Source organism: Somniosus microcephalus, chromosome 4 (genome assembly GCF_052327205.1).
Source record: "Somniosus microcephalus isolate GS21.2 chromosome 4, FLI_Smic_1.0, whole genome shotgun sequence".
Taxonomy (NCBI): Eukaryota; Metazoa; Chordata; class Chondrichthyes; order Squaliformes; family Somniosidae; genus Somniosus; species Somniosus microcephalus.
The window spans coordinates 312,358,089-312,379,128 of NC_140990.1; the positions used below are offsets into that span (position 1 = coordinate 312,358,089).

The 21,040-nt window shown below is 46.9% G+C and overlaps 1 protein-coding gene across 1 annotated transcript in view; it reads left to right on the top strand.

The window, feature by feature from the left end:
- The first annotated feature begins 410 nt into the window (after positions 1 to 410).
- LOC147120601 (uncharacterized) overlaps positions 411 to 21,040 on the top strand; it is a 72,461-nt gene continuing 51,831 nt past the window's right edge. The window contains exon 1 of the mRNA XM_085986728.1: positions 411 to 1,079. Within this exon, the coding sequence (XP_085842854.1) occupies positions 671 to 1,079 (409 nt within the window). The 5' untranslated portion in view covers positions 411 to 670. The remainder of the gene's footprint in view (positions 1,080 to 21,040) is intronic.

The window sequence follows — 21,040 nt, forward strand, 5'->3', positions numbered from 1 at the left end:
TGATAAATCCCCGGTATCCTGATAAATCCCCAGTATCCTGATAAATCCCCGATAGCCTGATAAATCCCCTCAATCCTGATCCAGTAGCCTGGACTCTGTGTGAGTGACTGTGTGAATAGTTTCAGACTGGACTCTGTGTGTGTGTGTGTGTGAGGGACTGTTTATGTGTGTGTGTGAGGGACTCTGTATGTGTGTGTGCCTGTGTGTGTGAGGATGACTGTTTGTATGTGTGCATGAGGGACTGTGTCTGTGTGCAAGGGACTCTCCCTGTCTAAGGGACCAGTGCTGCTGCCTTGTGCTGGGGAGATTCTGTGAGCTGAGCTGAGTGGTGAGAGGCTCCCTTGTCCCGCCCAGCTGCTGATGTCAGGCTGTGGAGGGCGGAGTCGGAACCAGCACTCGCAGGACTGACTTTAAGCTGCTCTGGTGTCTCCTCACAGTTTCAATCGGTCAGCTCTGCAGCCTGTTCCCTCCTGAGGCAGCTGCTGAGTGGAGAGAGTGTGTGTTTGCTCGCTGACTGAGGAGACTCCCGGGACTCTGCGTGCGTCCGGCTGACTCTCTGCATCGCTGGAAGATTAACTTTTGACCGTTCCTTAAAGCGTTATCACCAGTGCTCGGGACCTCGCTCTCCCCCCCCTCCCCGGGGACGCTGAGCTGCCTGGTGAACCTGGTCATGAGGCGGCGCTGGGAATGTCTGCTCTCCGTGGCGATTCTCGTCGAGCTACTGGGGGCCGAGGGGTCGCAGTTCAAGGCCGCACGGCTGCACCGCTGGTCCACGGCTAGCCTGGGCTACCTGAAGTCCAGCCTGTGCCAGCGGGTCTCCTTCCTGTCGGACTCTGAGTGCAAGCGACTGGCGGAGATCCCGCAGACGGCCGTGGCGGTTTATGCGGCCGAGCCCCGGGCCGGGGAGAAGCTGTTGACCGTCCTACCGGACTCCGGCCTCAGCTCGGGATCGCCCCACGACGCTGTCATCACCCTCGACCCCAGCCCCGAGCTCAGCTTCGGGCATCCAGTCACCGTCTTCTACATTGACTTCAACGTGAATGAGCGGAGGTGCGGGACTCGGGAGGGACTGTATTTAGGTAAGGGTCAAAGGTTCTTCTCTTGCATCACTGCAGTATCCCCTGATTTCCTTTGCCCCACCATTGGCAGCTGTGCTTTCAGCCATCTAGACCCTAAGCTCTGGAATTCCCTCCCTAAACCTCTCCGCCTTTCACTCCTCCTTAAAAACCTACCTCTTTGACCAAGCTTTTGGTCACCTGTCCTAATATCTCCTTATGTGGCTTGGTGTCAAATTTTTGTCTGATTACGCTCCTGTGAAGCGCCTTGGGACGTTTTACTACTTTAAAGGCGCTGTATAAATACAAGTTGTTGTTGTTTTGTAACAGTGGATTGGTTCTGTTGCTGTTGAATGACCCGAGGTTAGAGGTTGACCGACTGCGGGGCTGGAGATCGAATTGGGATAACCAGAGGGGGGTTAGAGAGTACGAGCCATAGGGAGATGGGAGGACGGAGACTGAAAAAACAGAAAGAAAGAGCAGAGAGGGGTCCTAAGATTAAGAATGTAGGATGAAAAAGAGGCAAGAATAAATATGGAGATGCGATGAAAAGAGAAAGAGATCTGACAGATTCAAATTTGAATGAAATGTGAAGGTTAAAATTGTCAGAGCACAGACCATGACCTTGAGAACGAGGAGTGTTCATTCATTTTTAATAACATGATCATGCTGTGGTCTGTGGTTTGGTGTAGCTGGATTTCTTGCACAAAGGCAGAGTTCAGAGATAGCAAAATAAAAACATAACGGAAGAGAGAAGAGTAGGCGAGAGGCTGTGACTATGTCTGACTGTATGGGACTGTGTCCAACTGTATGGGACTGTGTTCGACTGTATGGGACTGTGTTTGACTGCATGGGACTGTGTCCAAATGTATGGGACTGTGTCCAACTGTATAGGACTGTATGCGACTGTGTCCAACTGTATGGGACTGTGTCGAACTGTATGGGAATGTGTCTGACTGTATGGGACTGTGTCCGACTGTATGGGACTGTGTCCGACTGTATGGGACTGTATTCGACTGTATGGGACTGTGTCCAACTGTATGGGACTGTGTCCGACTGTATGGGACTGTATGGGACTGTGTCCGACTGTATGAGACTGTGTCCGGCTGTATGGGACTGTGTCCAACTGTATGGGAGTGTATTCGACTGTATGGGACTGTGTCCAACTGTGTGGGACTGTGTCTGACAGTGTGGAACTGTTCCCGACTATGTGGGACTCTGTGACTGTGTCAGATTTTGTCGCTCTGTGTGAGACTGTCCAGATTCAGTCCCCAGTATTGGGTGTGGAGTTTGGTTCTTGTAATGAAAGTGGGGGGGTTGGGGGGGCGGGTGCTTGATGCTCTTGGACCTCAGGACTGCTTTGGGAGTTTGCGGGCTCGTAGTATTGGGTGTGGGATTTGGGGGTTCCCAATATTTTGAAGTCAGAGCCAGAATGTGAAGTGTGAGTTTGACAGTCAGACACAATCAGACATCACTAATATTAGCACGATTGGCAAAGATGCTACTAATCGAATAAATGATCCCAATGAAAGACAGAGCGAAAGGAGATCGAGATAAACAAGCAGACTGGAAGATTCTGTACCAAAACCTTTCCCAGTCTTATGTGGGCACACCTGTATATGTCTTGCTTTTAGATCGGAATCTATTAATGTGAGTGTGTATGTGAGAGAGGGTGTGTGTTTGTGTGTGTGTGTGTGTATACATGTGCACATTGCCAAACACAGCTTACCTGATCCGTTAAACCAACATTTACTGTCTGACGTAATAAAGACTCACTGCGCACTTGGTTGTACATAAAGCAAGGCTTTAATCGACTTATAACAAAACATGGAGGTCTAGTTAATAGTCACTAGCTTCCTGTTTACAGATTGTCTCTGGTCAAGGTGGGCCCACGCCCGAGTATTTATACTCCTCGGACGGCACCCTCAGCTGGCCGTTCAGTAGTACTTCCTGAGTTACTTCTTGTAGAAGTTGCAATTTATGACACTGTCTCTGTGACCTTGCTGTAAGTCGGCTGCTGTGTCTGTCTGCATAGCCAACGATCTTGTATTTCTGTAACTTCATTCTCATCCTCAGGGCATCCTGAAGCGCTTCACAGCTTTAGAAGTGCATTTATGTGTCGATTTATGTAAGTGTATGTGTGTATACCTGTGTGTGTGTTTGTGGATATTTGCGTGGTTACATACTGCCAGTTGTGCCTATGGCTGACTATAGTTACATGTTATTGGTTATTGTTATATATTGCTTGTTATGGTTAGATATTGCCGGATATGGTTATATATTGCTGGTTATGGTAGTTTTTTTTATTCGTTCATGGGATGTGGGCATCACTGGCAAAGCCAGCATTTATTGCCCATCCCTAGTTGCCCTTGAGAAGGTGAGCTGCCTTCTTCAACTGCTGCGGTCCGTGTGGTGAAGGTGCTCCCACAGTGCGGTTAGGGAGGGAGTTCCAGGACTTTGAAGGAACTTCCAGCAACGATGAAGGAACGGCGATATATTTCCAAGTCAGGATGGTCTGTGATTTGGCTGGGAACTTGCAGTTGGTGGTGCTGTTCCCATGCACCTGCTGCCCTTGTCCTTCTAGGTGGTGGAGGTCGCGGGTTTTGGAGGTGCTGCCAAAGAAGCCTTGACGAGTTGCTGCAGTGCATCTTGTAGATGGTACACATGCAGCCACGGTGGTGCAGGGAGTGAATGTTTAAGGTGGTGGATGGGGTGCCAATCAAGCAGGCTGCTTTGTCCTGGATGGTGTCGAGCTTCTTGAGTGTTGTTGGAGCTGCACCCATCCAGGTAAGTGAAGAGTATTCCATCACACTCCTGGCTTGTGCCTTGTAGACGGTGGAAAGGCTTTGGGGAGTCAGGAGGTGAGACACTCGCCGCAGAATACCCAGCCTCTGACCTGCTCTTGTTGCCACAGTATTTATGTGGCTCGTCCAGTTCAGTTTCTGGTTAATGCTGACCCCCAGAATGTTGATGGTGGGGGATTTGGTGATGGTAATGCCGTTGAATGTCAAGCGGCTGTGGTTAGACTCTCGCTTGTTGGAGATAATCATTGCCTGGCACTTGTGTGGCACGAATGTTACTTGCCACTTATCAGCCCAAGCCTGAATGTTGTCCAGGTCTTGCTGCATGCAGGCATGGACTGCTTCATTATCAGAGGAATTGCGAATGGAACTGAACACTGTGCAATCATCAGCGAACATCCCCACTTCTGAATTTATGATGGAGGGAAGGTCATCGATGAAGCAGCTGAAGGTGATTGGGCCTAGGACACTGCCCTGAGGAACTCCTGCAGCAATGTCCTCGGGCTGAGACGAGTGGCCTCCAACAACCACAACCATCTTCCTTTGTGCTAGGTATGACTCCAGCCAGTGGAGAGTTTTCCCCCTGATTCCCATTGACTTCAATTTTACTAGGGCTCCTTGATGTCACACTCAGTCAAATGCTGCCTTGATGTCTAGGGCAGTCACTCTCACCTCACCTCTGGAATTCAGCTCTTTTGTCCATATTTGGACCAAGGCTGTAATGAGGTCTGGAGCCGAGTGGTCCTGGTGGAACTCAAATTGAGCATTGGTGAGCAGGTTATTGGTGAGTAAGTGCTGCTTGATAGCACTGTCGATGACATCTTCCACCACTTGTTGATGATTGAGAGTAGACTGATAGGGCGGTAATTGGCCGGATTGGATTTGTCCTGCTTTTTGTGTACAGGACATACCTGGGCAATTTTCCACATTGTCGGGTAGATGCCAGTGTTGTAGCTGTACTGGAACAGCTTGGCCAGAAGCCCGGCTAGTTCTGGATCACAAGTCTTCAGCTGGGATGTTGTCGGACTCATAGCCTTTGCTGTATCCAGTGCACTCATTTGTTTTTTGATATATCACATGGAGTGAATTGAATTGGCTTCTGTGATGGTGGAGATCTCAGGAGGGGGCCGATATGGATTATCCACTCGACACTTCTGGCTGAAGATGGTTGCAAACGCTTCAGCCTTCTCTTTTGCACTCACGTGCTGAGCTCCACCATCATTGAGGATGGGGATATTCATGGCACCTCCTCCTCCTGTTAGTTGTTTAATGGTCCACCACCATTCATGACTGGATGTGGCAGGACTGCAGAGCTTTGATCTGATCTGTTGATTGTGGGATTGCTTAGCTCTGTCTATAGCATGCTGCTTCTGCTGTTTAGCATGCACGTAGTCCTGTGTTGCAGCTTCCCCAGGTTGGCACCTCATTTTTAGGTACGCCTGATGCTGCTCCTGGCATGCTCTTCTACACTCCTTATTGAACCAGGTTGGACCCCTGGCTTGATGGTAATGGTAGAGTGAGGGATGTGCCGGGCCATGAGGTTACAGATTGTGGTTGAATACAATTCTGCTGCTGCTGATGACCCACAGCACCTCATGGATGCCCAGTTTTGAGCTGCTAGATCTGTTCTGAATCTATCCCATTTCCTTCTTCTTAGGCAGTCCCTCGGAACCGAGGATGACTTGCTTCCACATTAAAAATGAGGTGACTGATGAATCCAATGCGGGACCTACAGTCTCTGTCACAGGTGGGGCAGACGGTAGTTGAAGGGGCGGGTGGGTGGGGTGCTTGGGTTGACGTGCGCTCCTTCCGCTGTTTGCACTTGGCTTCCGCTTGCTCCCGGCGAAGAGACTCGAGGTGTTCAGCGCCTTCTCGGATGCTTCTCCTCCACTTTGTGCGGTCTTGGGCCAGGGATTCCCAGGTGTCAGTGGAGATGTTGCACTTTTTCAAGGAAGCTTTGAGGGTGTCCTTGAAGCGTTTCCTCTGCCCACCTGGGGCTCTCTTGCCGTGTCGGAGCTCCAAGTAGAGCGCTTGTTTTGGGAGTCTCGTATCGGGCAGGCGGACGATGTGACCTGTCCATCGGAGCTGATTGAGTGTGGTCAAAGCTTCGATGCTGGGGATGTTGGCCTGAGCGAGAACACTGATGTTGGTGCACCTATCCTGCCAATGGATTTGCAGGATCTTGCAGAGGCAGCATTGGTGGTACCTCTCCAGTGCTTTGAGGTACCTGCTGTACATGGTCCATGTCTCTGAGGCATACAGGAGGGCGGGTATCACTACTGCTCTGTAGACCATGAGCTTGGTGCTGGTTTTGAGGTCCTGGTCTTCAAACACTCTCTTCCTCAGGTGGCCGAAGGCTGCGCTGGCACACTGAAGGCGGTGTTGGACTTCGTCATCGATGTCTGCCCTTGTTGACAGTAGGCTCCCGAGGTATGGAAAGTGGTCCACGTTGTCCAAGGCCTTGTTGTGGATTTTGATAATCGGGGGGCAGTACTGTGTGGCGGGGGCAGGTTGGTAGAGGACCTTTGTCTTACGGATGTTTAGTGTAAGGCCCATGCTCTCGTATGCTTCGGTGAAGGTGTTGACGATGGTTTGGAGTTTGACCTCCGAGTGAGCGCAGATGCAAGCGTTGTCTGCATACTGTAATTCGATGACAAGAGGATGGGACGACCATTTAGCATGGTGGTAGTGCCACACAACACGATGGAGGGTGTCCTCAGTGTGAAGACGAGACTTTGTCTCCACAAGGACTGTGCGGTGGTCACTGCTACCAATGCTGTCATGGACAGATGCATCTGCGACAGGTAGATTGGTGAGGACGAGGTCAAGTAGGGTTGGTTCTCTCACCATCACAGGCCCAGTCTCACAGCTATGTCCTTCAGGACTCAGCCAGCTCGGTAAGTGGTGGTGCTACTGAGCCACTCTTGATGATGGACATTGAAGTCCCCCACCCAGAGTACATTCTTTGCCCTTGCTACACTCAGTGCTTCTTCCAAGTGATTCATCAGTTGAGGGAGGGCAGTAGGTAGTAATCAGCAGGAGGTTTCCTTGTCCATGCTTGACCTGAAGCCATGAGATTTCATGGGGTCGGGGGTCAATGTTGAGGACTCCCAGGGCCACTCCCTCCTGACTGTATATCACCGTGCCACCACCCCTGATGGGTCTGTCCTGCCGCTGGGAGCTTGAGACCGAGCTTCGGACACTGCGACACATCAGGGAGGGGGAGAAGTTCCTGGACTCTATGTTTCAGGAGATGGTCACACCTATGAAGTTAATTACTGCAGATGTAGTTCGTGGTCAGGGACAGGACGGTGTGACTACGAGTGAGGAAGGTACAGGGATCCAGGATGTAGTGTTGAAGGAGACGCAGCCCTTGTTCTTGTCCAGCAGGATCGAGGTTCTTACTCCCTGTGAGGGCGGGAGCGGGGACTGCAGGGAGGATGAGCAACCTGGCCACAGCACCGTGGTACAGGGGGCCATTCAAGTGGAGGGAGTAAAAAGAAATGTTGTAGTGGTAGGGGATAGTATCATTAGGGGGATAGATAGGGTTCTCTGCAGTCAAGAGCGGGAGTCCCGAAGGCTGTGTTGCCTGCCTGGTGCCAGGGTTAAGGACATCTCTTCTGGGCTGGAAAGAAACTTGCAGTGGGAGGGGGAGGATCCAGTTGTCGTGGTCCATGTTGGTACAAACGACGTAGATAGGACAAGGAAGACGGTTCTGTTAAAGGAGTATGAGCAGCTAGGGGTCAAATTAAAAAACAGAACCTCAAGGGTAATAATCTCTGGGTTATTACCTGAGCCACGAGCGAATTTGGCTAGGATAAATAAAATTAAAGAGTTAAATGCGTGGCTCAAAGACTGGTGTGGGAGAAATGGGTTTTGCTTCTTGGGACACTGGCACCAGTACTGGGACAGGAGGGAGCTGTTCTGTTGGGACGGACTCCACTTGGCCAGTGCTGGGACTAGAGTCCTGGCGAATCATATAACTAGGGCTGTAGAGAGGGCTTTAAACTAATTAGTGGGGGGGAGGTTTCTAGAGAGCAAATAATAGAAATGACAACAGAGAAGGTCATAGACTTAGGTAGCAGTGGGGGAATTAAAAAACAGAATGTGTCAGGAAGGGACAGAAGGTATGGAGTAAAAAGTAAAGTACTAAAAAGGGAAAAAACAGGAACTAAGTGTTACAAAACATATTTGAAAGTTCTTTATCTGAATGCACGTAGCATTTGTAACAAAATGAATGAGTTAACGGCACAAATAATGACATATGGGTATGATCTTGTGGCCATTACAGAAACATGGCTGCAGGGTGACCATGACTGGGAATTAAACATACCAGGTTATTTAACAATCAGGAAGGACAGGCAGGAAGGGAGAGGAGGTGGGGTGGCTATGTTAATAAAGGAAGGAATCACTATAATACAGAGAAATGATATTGGGTCAAAGGAGCAGGATAGTGAAACAGTTTGGGTGGAGGTAAGGAATAATAAGGGGAAAAAAACACTTGTGGGTGTAGTCTATAGGCCTCCGAACAGTTGCAACTCTGTTGGACGGAGTATTAATCAGGAAATAGTTGAGGCTTGTAATAAGGGAACAGCTATAATTATGGGGGATTTTAATTATCATATTAACTGGACAAATCAAATTGGGCAGAGCAGCCTTGAGGAAGAGTTCATTGAGTGTATTAGGGATGGGTTTCTTGAGCAGTATGTAACTGAACCGACCAGGGGGCAAGCAACCTTAGATTTGGTCCTGTGTAATGAGACAGGATTAATTAAAAATGTCCTAGTAAAGGATCCCCTTGGAATGAGTGACCATAACATGGTTGAGTTCCATATTCAATTAGAGGGTGAGAAGGTTGGATCTCAAACAAGCGTGCTGAGCTTGAATAAAGGAGACTATGAAGGTATGAGAGCGGAATTAATTAGAGTGGACTGGGAAAATAGATTAAAGGGTAAGACGGTACATGACCAGTGGTGTACATTTAAGGAGTTATTTTACAACTTCCAAAAAATATATATTCCACTGAGGAAAAAAGGGTGTAAAAGAAAAGATAGCCATCCGTGGCTAAGTAAAGTAATTAAGGATAGTATCCAACTAAAAACAAGGGCATATAAGGTAGCCAAATCTAGTGGGAGGATGGAAGATTGGGAAGTCTTTAAAAGACAGCAAAAAATAACAAAAAGATTGATTAAGAAAGGGAAGATAGATTATGAAAGTAAATTAGCAAAAAATATAAAAACAGACAGTAAAAGTTTCTATAGTTATATAAAAAGAAAAAGGGTGGCTAAAGTAAATGTTGGTCCCTTAGAGGATGAGACCGGGAAATTAATGATGGGAAACATGGAGATGGCAAAAACACTGAACAATTATTTTGTATCAGTCTTTACAGTAGAGGACACTAAGAATATCCCAACACTGGACAAACAGGGGGCTCTAGGGGGGGAGGAACTAAATACGATTAAAATCACGAAGGAAGTGGTACTTGGTAAAATAATGGGACTCAAGGCGGATAAATCCCCTGGACCTGATGGCTTGCATCCCAGGGTCTTGAGGGAAGTAGCGGTAGGGATTGTGGATGCATTGGTAATAATTTTCCAAAACTCACTGGACTCAGCAAAGGTCCCGGCAGATTGGAAAACTGCTAATGTAACACCCTTATTTAAAAAGGGTAGTAGGCAGAAGGCTGGAAACTATAGACCTGTTAGCCTAACATCTGTGGTTGGTAAAATGTTAGAGTCCATTATTAAGGAGACAGTAACGGGACATTTGGATAAACATAATTTAATAGGGCAAACTCAGCATGGTTTCATGAAGGGGAAGTCATGTTTAACAAATTTGCTTGAGTTTTTTGAGGAAGTAACATACAGGGTGGATAAAGGGGAACCAGTGGACGTAGTGTATTTAGACTTCCAAAAGGCATTTGACAAGGTGCCACACAAAAGATTATTGCTCAAGATAAAAAATCACGGGATTGGGGGTAATATTCTGGCGTGGGTGGAGGATTGGCTCTCTAACAGAAAGCAGAGAGTTGGGATAAATGGTTCGTTCTCAGATTGGCAACCAGTAACTAGTGGTGTTCCGCAGGGGTCAGTGCTGGGTCCCCAACTCTTTACAATCTATATTAACGATTTGGAGGAGGGGACCGAGTGTAACATATCAAAGTTTGCAGATGATACAAAGATGGGAGGGAAAGTAGTGAGTGAGGAGGACATAAAAAACCTGCAAAGGGACATAGACAGGCTAAGTAAGTGGGCAGAGATTTGGCAGATGGAATACAATACTGGAAAGTGTGAGGTTATGCACTTTGGCAGGAAAAATCATAGAGCAAGTTATTATCTTAATGGCAAGAAACTGGAAAGTACTGTAGTACAAAGGGATCTGGGGTTCCTGGTGCACGAAACTCAAAAAGTTAGTATGCAGGTGCAGCAAGTGATTAAGAAGGCCAATGGAATGTTGGCTTTTATTGCTAGGGGGTTGGAATATAAAAACAGGGAGGTATTGCTGCAGTTGTACAAGGTATTGGTGAGGCCGCACCTGGAATACTGCGTACAGTTTTGGTGTCCATACTTAAGAAAAGACATACTTGCTCTCGAGTCAGTACAAAGAAGGTTCACTCGGTTAATCCCGGGGATGAGGGGGTGGTCATATGAGGAGAGGTTGAGTAGATTGAGACTCTACTCATTGGAGTTCAGAAGAATGAGAGGCGATCTTATTGAAACATATAAGATTGTGAAGGGGCTTGATCGGGTGGATGCGGTGAGGATGTTCCCAATGATGGGTGAAACTAGAACTAGGGGGCATAATCTTAAAATAAGGGGCTGCTCATTCAAAACTGAGATGAGGAGAAACTTCTTCACTCAGAGGGTGGTAGGTTTGTGGAATTTGCTGCCCCAGAAAGCTGTGGAAGCTACATCATTAAATAAATTTAAAACAGAAATAGATAGTTTCCTAGAAGTAAAGGGAATAAAGGGTTACGGGGAGCGGGCAGGAAATTGGACATGAGTCTGGGTTCGGAATGGTCATGGCCCTGTGGGTAGTGGAGCGGGCCCAGGGGCCGTGTAGCCTTGTTCTGCTCCTACTGTGTTCTAATTCTGTTAGATTTCAGGAGATGGTTTTATTCCTGTTCCTGGCTGGGGTGGAGATCGCCTTTACAGAAGGTAAGTACTGTAGAAAATATAGGGACAGAGTGATCTCCTGGAAGAATTTCGATCGCCTAGATGGGTCGGAGAGGAATTTCCCAGATTTTTTTCTCCCAAATTGGCCATTGGGTCTTTATCTGGTTTTTCGCCTCTCCCGGGAGATCACATGGGTTCGGGTGGATGCAGAGTGATAGAAGATTTGAGGTTAGGATCAGATCAGCCATGATCTTATTGAATGGTGGAGCAGGCTCGAGGGGCCGATTGGCCTACTCTTGCTCCTATTTCTTATGTTCTTATGACATACCCAGGGATGGTGATGGAGGAGTTTGGGACATTGGCTGAAAGGTATGATTCTGTGAGTATGACTATGTCAGGCTGTTGCTTGACTAGTCTGTGGCACAGCTCTCCCAATTTTGGCACAAGTCCCCAGATGTTAGTGAGGAGGACTTTGCAGGGTTGACTGGGCTGGGTGTGCCATTGTCGTGTCCGAAGCTGGTGCCTAGGTCGATGCCAGGTGGCCTGTCTGGTTTTATTCTTATTATTGTTGTTCATAGCGGTTAGTTACAACTGAGTGGCTTGCTGGGCCATTTCAGAGGGCAGTTTAGAGTCAACCACATTGCTGTGGGTCTGGAGTCACATATCGGCCAGACCGGGTAAGGGCGGCAGATTTCCTTCCCTAAAGGACATTAGTGAACCAGATGGGTTTTTACGACAATCTGGTAGTTTCATGGTCACCATTACCACTACTAGCTTTTTATTCCAGATTTATTTAATGAACTAAATTTAAATTCCACAGCTGCCTCTGGATCACTAGTCGAGTAACAGAACCACTATGCTAATGTTCCCCCGGTTATGGTTATATATTGCCAGTTATGGTTATATATTGTTGGTTATGGTTATATATTGTTGGTTATGGTTATATATTGTTTGTTATGGTTATATATTGCCAGTTATGGTTATATATTGTTGGTTATAGTTATATATTGCCAGTTATTATGGTTATATATTGTTGGTTATAGTTATATATTGCCGGTTATGGTTATATATTGCCAGTTATGGTTATTTTTCTGCCCTCGCAGCGCGTTCCTATGCAGAGCTAGACAGATAGCTAACAACTTGATATCTTCCCATAAAAATCACAAGGCTTGACTTTTCTTGTAAAGCTTTACTGAAAGATTCTTATTGTAAAACTGAAATACAACACAGAAATGGAAGCACACATTAGTATACAAGCGCATAACTGATATGCATACACAAATTTAGGTACGCCTAAGCAACACAGTACATTTGGCATGTAAATTACCAAACACGTGGAAACACAGCTTACTGTGAATATACATTTAGCAAACTGGAAGGCATTCTCTTTAAATTAGCCCTGTACATAGTGCATCAAAATACAGCTACTAGTTAACCAGCTAGACAGAGAGCGAGCACTTCACGGCTAGCTGTGTAAGTTTGCTTACAGAGAAAAGTTACAAACTAAACATTTTCTGCAACATACAGTGTACACTAATCATCTATAACATTCTCAAGTACTTACAGACAATTAATATCCAAGACTCAGGCATGGGAACAATACAACTTCCCAGAGCATGTGCCGCTGTAGGTCTGTAGTTTACTTTACTGCACTTACTGTGCTTTACAGCACTTTACTGCACTTTTACTGCAGTTGCTAGATACCAAATAGCCACTAGGTGGCAGCACACAATGGGAATCGACCCAACTTACTCAAACCCCTGAATTAACTGGAAAACTAACATAAATTGCTACCGAGAGACAGCACACTCCCCGCTTGGTACAATTCCATTGTACCACTACAGATACAAAATAAACCTAAAGAAAACGTCCTTTGGCTGCAAACATACTCAGAATCCATTCTCTAGGTTTCTTCAGAAAGGAGGACTACGATCTCTGAGACTGGCCTCAGAAACACTTTGACAGTACCCTCCTTGACAATCTTCACCTCCACCTTGCGGACCCTCTTGTCCCTGCTCGGCAGAGTTTTGACAACCAGTCTCACTGGCCATTCATTTCTGTGTGCTTGGCTGTCTTTCAGCAAGACAACATCTCCCACTTTGACATTTGGCTTGTCTTCTGTCCATTTCCTACGGCTCTGTAGGGTGGACAGATACTCTCCTCTCCATCTCTTCCAAAAAGTGTCTGCAAGACACTGGACTCGCTTCCACTGCTTCCCGTGCAGCTCAGCCATGTCAAAGTTTCCAGAGGGGGCTGAAATAGCACTCATCTTTTGAGTCAGGAGCATCGCTGGGGTGAGGACTGCAGGCATGTCTGGGTCGGTGGACACTGGCACCAGGGTTCTCCTGAGTGAGCAGAGGCGCTTCATAGCTTGTTCCCTGTTACTCAGAAGACGGCGTCTAGGAGAGTGAAATGGTAAGGGTGCCACCCAGCTGTGTCCATCGTCCTGGTAAACCTCCTCATCCATGATGGTTAGGAAAGCTTTGTCGTCCATGGATAGCGCTGGCTTGTCATCATCCTTGGACCTTTCAAACACTGAGCATCCTAGGCTGTCTGTGCTCACAGTGGGGCCTACCTCTTCCTCACAGGCAGAGGAGGTTGACCTATGATGCTGCGTCATGTCATCGTAGTCTTCCTTTACCTGGATCCTGTTTGGGCATGGGCTGAGACAGGATGTGCAACCGTTGTGCAACACGTTTGCTTTATAGACGTTGACATCCGCTGGTTTGTGGACTGTTCCCAGGCAAACTCCACCCACGAGGACCCATCCCAGGTCAAGTCGCTGCGCATAAGGAGCATTGTGGGGCCCGTTGATTTGCTCACGCACCTTGTGCACCCTTAAGATGTCTCTTCCCAAGAGCAGGAGGATTGGAGCGTCCGGGTCTACAGCTGGAATCTTGTTGGCAACTGACTGTAGGTGGGGCTGATGGCGTGCGACCTCTGGGGAGGGAATTTCCGTCCTATCATCTGGCATCATGTCACACTCAATTAAGGTGGGGAGGGGAAGCTGTAGTTTCCCATCCATGGACTTGATCATGAAGTTGCCAACTCTCCTACCCGTAGTCTCTGTTGTCCCTGAACAGGTTTTTAGCGTGTACGGAGCTGCGCTGGCCTTGACTTCAAAGAGATTGAAGAATTCTGTCTTCGCTAGAGACTTGTTACTTTGCTCATCAAGCACTGCGTACATCTTGATTGCCTTCTCCTTTCTCCCTGCAGGATATGCTTTAACCAAGCAGATTTTGGAGCATGAGCGTGGGCTGCTTGCATTTCCACAAACCTCTGTACACTTGGAGGTGACTGAAGAAGATGTGCTTTCGCTTTGCTCCCCGCTATCCTCTTTGTCAACCGCAGCACTCTCGGTGGTTGAAGGAGGAGGACCTGGATGCAGGGCTGCGATGTGTTTTTCACTGTTGCACTCGAAGCACTTGATTGTCGCCTTGCAGTCTTTTGCCATGTGCATAGTCGACCCACAACACCTGAAGCAGATGCGATTCTCTTTCAGGTATGATTTGCGCTCATCAATAGGCTTGTCTCTAAAGCTTCAACACTTTTTGAGTGGGTGGGGCTTCTTGTGTATTGGACACTGACGATCTGGGTCATCCACTTTATTCCCAGCAGAACTGGATTGGTTGACTGAGGGTTCGGCTGGAACATCTGTTTTGTGCACGCTCACAGAGGCTTTATTGCTGTACTTTGTGGGTTTCTCTGTTCTCGAAGGAGCGTAACTGCTGGAGGTGGAGAAAGTGAAACTTGGATCATTCCTCACCTTTGCCTGTTGTTGGACGAACCTGGAGAAGAGAGAGAAGGGGGGAAATGCCACTCCATTGTCCTCCTTGTACTTGGATCCCTTAGCTATCCATTTCTCTTGAAGGTTGTAGGGGAGCTTTTCCACTATTGGGTTTACCCCACGAGCTGTATCCAAATACGAGAGGCCGGTCAGGTAACCTTCTCCCTTGGCACACTCCAGTTCGAGGAGAATGTCGCCCAGTTCTCGGAGCTCGACATTATCTTTGTTGGTTAGCTTCGGAAAGTCCTCAATCTTCTTGAGCAGTGCGTGCTCAATGACTTCTGGTGTCCCATAACAGTCTTCGAGACGTTGCCAAACCAGGTTGAGGCCTGCTGTGGGATTGCGGACGTGCGCTGAGCGAATTCTCTTCGCCTGTTCTGACGACTCAGCTCCGAGCCACTTTGTCATCAAGTCTAGTTCTTCTCTGGCTGACAGATTCAGGTCCTTGGTGGTACTCAGGAAGGACGCTTTCCATGACCAATAATTTTAAGGACTGTCATCAAATTCTAGAAGGCCTGAACTTAACAATTCTCGGCGGATAAGGTACCTAGCGAGGTCTTGTGCACCTTGTGGCTCGGGTGAGGACTGCTTGGCTGGATTGGCCGAGTGCTGTGGAGATCTCTGCAGGTAAGTCTTACTTGTTTCTTCTCCTTTAAGCTCAGTGTCTCCAAAAACAGGCTGTTTGCTACTGTGGTGAGTAGCTGGTTCTGCGTCGAGATAGCTGGATGTTTCCTTGGAGAACAATTTGGAGTGTTGTTGGACATACTCACTTGTACGTTGCACTGGACTGAGGGGCTGTTCTAGAACATATGCTTCATGGCTGGGCTCCCCGCCTTCGTTCTCCTCACCTTCTTCATAAGCTGCGGCTTCAGCTTTAGCGGCAGCGGCAGCTCTCTGGCTTTGGAGAATGTGGAGACTGGCGTCGAGGTCAGCTCTCTGCTTCATCACACTAGCTTCGTTTTCAGCGAAGGACAATTGAGCCTGGGCAGCTTTTGCCTTGGCACGTGCTTTGGCGGCTGCAGAAGCTGTCGATGACGACGGTCTGCTGGACCGCCGAGATGATCTAGAGGATGCTTTAGAGGACTGTGACTTGGCATCGTTTGCTCGGAGAGGCTCATGCTTCTCGATTGGCTGGTCGACGTCCTCTATGGTATATTGTCTTCCTGAGCGTAGACTCATGGTAGCTGAGTGGTATCTTCTTGTGCTTGAGCCCGCTGTGCTGTTGTCTTTTTACTTTTTTGCCCTCGCAGCACGTTCCTATGCAGAGCTAGACAGATAGCTAACAACTTGATATCTTCCCATAAAAATCACAAGGCTTGACTTTTCTTGTAAAGCTTTACTGAAAGATTCTTATTGTAAAACTGAAATACAACACAGAAATGGAAGCACGCATTAGTATACAAGCGCATAACTGATATGCATACACAAATTTAGGTACGCCTAAGCAACACAGTACATTTGGCATGTAAATTACCAAACACGTGGAAACACAGCTTACTGTGAATATACATTTAGCAAACTGGAAGGTATTCTCTTTAAATTAGCCCTGTACATAGTGCATCAAAATACAGCTACTAGTTAACCAGCTAGACAGAGAGCGAGCACTTCACGGCTAGCTGTGTAAGTTTGCTTACAGAGAAAAGTTACAAACTAAACATTTTCTGCAACATACAGTGTACACTAATCATCTATAACATTCTCAAGTACTTACAGACAATTAATATCCAAGACTCAGGCATGGGAACAATACAACTTCCCAGAGCATGTGCCGCTGTAGGTCTGTAGTTTACTTTACTGCACTTATTGTGCTTTACAGCACTTTACTGCACTTTTACTGCAGTTGCTAGGTACCAAATAGCCACTAGGTGGCAGCACACAATGAGAATCGACCCAACTTACTCAAACCCCTGAATTAACTGGAAAACTAACATAAATTGCTACCGAGAGACAGCACAGTTATATATTATTGGTATGGTTATATATTGCCAGTTATGGTTATATATTGCTGGGTTTGGTTATATATTGCCGGTTATGGTTATATATTGCTGGGTTTGGTTATATATTGCCGGTTATGGTGATATATTTAAAATAACAACAGAAAACGCTGGAAAAACTCAGCAGGCCAGGCAACATCCGCAGAGAGAAACAGAGTCAACGTTTCAGGTCAAAACCCTTCTTCAGAACTGAGAAAAAAAGGCAGGAAATGAAACAGATTAAAAGGCAGTTTGGGGCTGGGAAATGGGGGAGGGGATGAAAGAAGCGACATTAAGAGATATTCAAGGTGAGACGAGATAATAATAGGACTGGTAAAGAAACAAACAATAGCTCTAGATGAAGTGTGAAATGCGCTGGCAGAGTGAGAGACAGCTGCCGTGTGGGAGAGAGAGAGAAAAAGGAAAAGGCACAAAACAAAGGTGTAGATAAAAAATATTAAAATGTAATAGGGGCCGAAGTTATGATCTGAAATTGTTGAACTCGATATTGAGTCCGGAAGGCTGTAAAGTGCCTAATCGGAAGATGAGGTGCTGTTCCTCGAGCTTACGCTGAGCTTCTGTGGAACAATGCAAGAGGCTGCAGACGGTGAGGTGTGAGTGGGAATGGAACAGTGAATTGAAATGACAGGCGACCGGAAGCTCAGGGTCACCCTTACGGACTGAACAGAGGTGTTCCGCAAAGCAGTCGCCCAATCTGCGTTTGGTCTCCCCAATGTAGAGGAGACCACATCGTGAGTAGTGAATACAGTATACTAGATTGCAAGAAGTACAAGTAAATCGCTGTTTCACCTGGAAGGGGTGTTTGGGACCCTGGACAGTGGGAAGGGGGGAGGTATATGGGCATGTGTTGCATCTCCTGCGCTTGCACGAGAAGGTGCCAGGCGAAGGGGAAGGGGTGCTGGGGGTGATAGAGGAGTGGACCAGGGTGTTTCGGAGGGAGCAGTCTCTACAGAATGCTGAAAGGGGAGGGGAGGGGAAGATGCATTTGGTGGTTTGCTTTCGTATATGGTTATATATTGGTGGTTATGGTCCATGAAAAACAACAAAGCTGCCGGCTCAGATGGGATTCCAGCAGAAATCCTTAAAAAAGGTGGCCCTGAGCTCCTGACACACATACATGCCTTCCTCCTAAAAATATGGCAGCAGGAAGAAATTCCACAAGATCTCAGAGACGCTTTGATTGTTACTATCTTTAAAAAGGGGGAAAAGTCAGTGTGTGGTAACTACCGAGGTATCTCCCTTCTTTCTTCCACAGGAAAAGTGCTTGCCCATGTCCTTGCTAACAGACTTTTGCTGAAGCTTTTGACACCGTCCACCGCCAGACTTTATGGCATATCTTGTCTAAGCTTGGTTGCCCCGATAAATTCATCTTAGTTCTGAGGCTGCTACATGACAACATGTCCGCAGCAGTTCTCAGCAGCAGCGGTTCTATTTCAGAGCCCTTTACAGTTGAGACAGGAGTAAAACAGGGCTGCATCATTGCTCCAACCCTTTTTGCAGTGTTCATCTCAGTTATCCTCCATCTCATCGGCAATGATCTGCCCACTGGAATTCAAATCCTTTACCGTACTGATGGCCGACTTTTCAATCTCAACAGGCTTAAGGCCAAGAGCAAAGTCTCCATCACTACCATTATGGAGTTACAGTATGCAGATGATAACGCCATCACAGCTCTTTCCGAGCATGATCTACAAAACGCCTTGAATGCTTTTTCCAGAGCCTACAAACTTCTGGGCCTCACCGTGAATATAAAGAAAACCCAGGTGCTCCACCAGCCATCACCTAATCAGCTTGCAACTCCTCCCTCTATAAAGATTGATAATAACACCCTTGAAAATGTCAACACCTTTCCATATCTTGGTAGCCATTTATCCTCCAAAGCTGACATTGATTCTGAAATCCATCACCGCCTGAGTTGTGCAAGTGCAGCCTTTTCGAAACTGAGGAGGAGAGTCTTTGAAAATCATGACCTCCAAGTCCAAACTAAAATTCTTGTATACAAAGCCATCATCCTTCCCACCCTTTTATATGGAGCTGAAACCTGGACTACGTACAGTAGACATCTCAAAGCCTTAAAGCAATACCACCAACGCTCTCTACGCAAAATCTTGAGGGTCAGCTGGGAGGACAAGCGTACCAACTGGGGTATACTTGAAGAGGCCAATATCTACAGCATCACTACGCTCATCATGCAGCATCAACTCCGATGGATTGGACATGTCATTCGCATGTCAGACTCACGTCTCCCAAAATCAGGTTCTGTACTCCCAGTTGAAGGAAGGGCAGAGGTCTCCTGGTGGTCAAAAGAAGCGTTACAAAGATAACATCAAAGTAATCCTTAAAAAGTTCCATATCGATATTAATAACTGGGAGGAAATCGCACTGGACAGAGACAATTGGAGAAAATGCATCTACAACGGTGCCGCACTACATGAAAAGAATCTCCAGCGTGCCGCTGAGGATAAACGCCAGCGCCGTAAGGAGAGACAACAACTTAAGAAGACCCATACTCCAGTCACTACCGATAGCCTTACATGCCCACACTGTAGTAGAGTCTGTGGATCTCGGATTGGCCTCCACAGCCACCTGAAGACCCACAAGTAGATGACTGATGAAGGACATACCATACTCGAATTCGAGTGGTCGCCGATGATGATGATATTGGTGGTTATGGTTATATATTGGTGGTTATGGTTATATATTGCCAGTTATGGTTATATATTGCCAGTTATGGTTATATATTGCTGGGTTTGGTTATATATTGCCGGTTATGGTTATATATTGCTGGGTTTGATTATATATTGCCAGTTATGGTTATATATTGCCAGTTATGGTTATATATTGCTGGGTTTGGTTATATATTGCCGGTTATGGTTATATATTGCTGGGTTTGATTATATATTGCCAGTTATGGTTATATATTGCCAGTTATGGTTATATATTGCTGGGTTTGGTTATATATTGCTGGGTTTGGTTATATATTGGTGGTTATGGTTACATATTGCCGGTTATGGTTATATATTGCCGTTTATGGTTATATATTGGTGGTTATGGTTATAATTTTGGTTTTCAGTTGTACTTCTGATGCTGATGGAACCTCAGCGGGAAATAATGAAAGCTTTGCCGTGATGATACTTTCGTTCTAATGTTTGATTGAGATACGTGGAGACTAACATGCTGAGGGTTCAGACAGTGAGGCAAACCATCACCTCCCCTCCCTCCTAGGGGCATCGACCCTCGCTAGGGCAGGGGGTCCCGCAGGAGCCAGCTGCTCTGTTATTCAGCCCTTCTTCATTTGTGACCTTAGACAGCGATCGTCGGCTGGCTTTCCACCATGTGGGGCATTGCAGCTGAGCCTGAACTCGCCCTCACCCCACAATAACACCAGCAGCCTCACTGGATATGATCAGGAGGGAAATTCTGGTTGAATTTCCCCCTCCATTGCCATAAGGTCCCTAGGCCAGATACAAGAAAGCACTTTAACAGCGCCACCTCACATCCACAGGACATCCCAAATAACTGCAGTGCCTGTTGTATGTACTTCATTGCAGTGCTGAGGGAGTGCTACACTGTCGGAGGTGCCGTCTTTCGCATGAGATGTTAAACCGAGGCCTCGTCTGCCCTCTCAAGTGGACGTAAAAGATTCCATGGCACTATTTCGAAGAAGAGCAGGGGAGTTCTCCCCGGTGTCCTGGGGCCAACATTTATCCCTCAATCAACATCACTAAAAGAACAGATTGACTGGTCACCCAATTCATTTGGTGCCACTGGTATCTGGCTGTGCACAAATTGGTTGGCATGTCTCACCACATAACAACAGTGACCGCACTTCTAAAGCTGTGAAGTGCTTTGCGATGCCCTGAGGATGTGATAGAAGTTACAAAAATACAAGATCGTTGGCTATGCAGACAGACACAGCAGCCGATTTACAGACAGCAAGTTCACACAGACAGTAAATGTTGGTTTGAAAGATCAGGTAATCTGTGTTTAGCGATGTGAGCATAATAAGGTCACTGGAACCTAACTAAATGATCAGTTACAGGTAGATGGAACCATTTAAAGGCCAGTCACATTTTGGGTTTCATAAATAAGGGCACAGAGTACAATGAATAGTTTATACAACAACAACTTGCATTTATACGTAGTAAAATATCCCAAGACGTTTCACTGGAGCGTTATGAAACAAAATTTGACACTGAGCCACATAAGGAGATATGAGGGCAGGTGACCAAAAGCTTGGTCGAAGAGGTAGGTTTTAAGGAGCGTCTTAAAGGAGGACAGAGAGGCG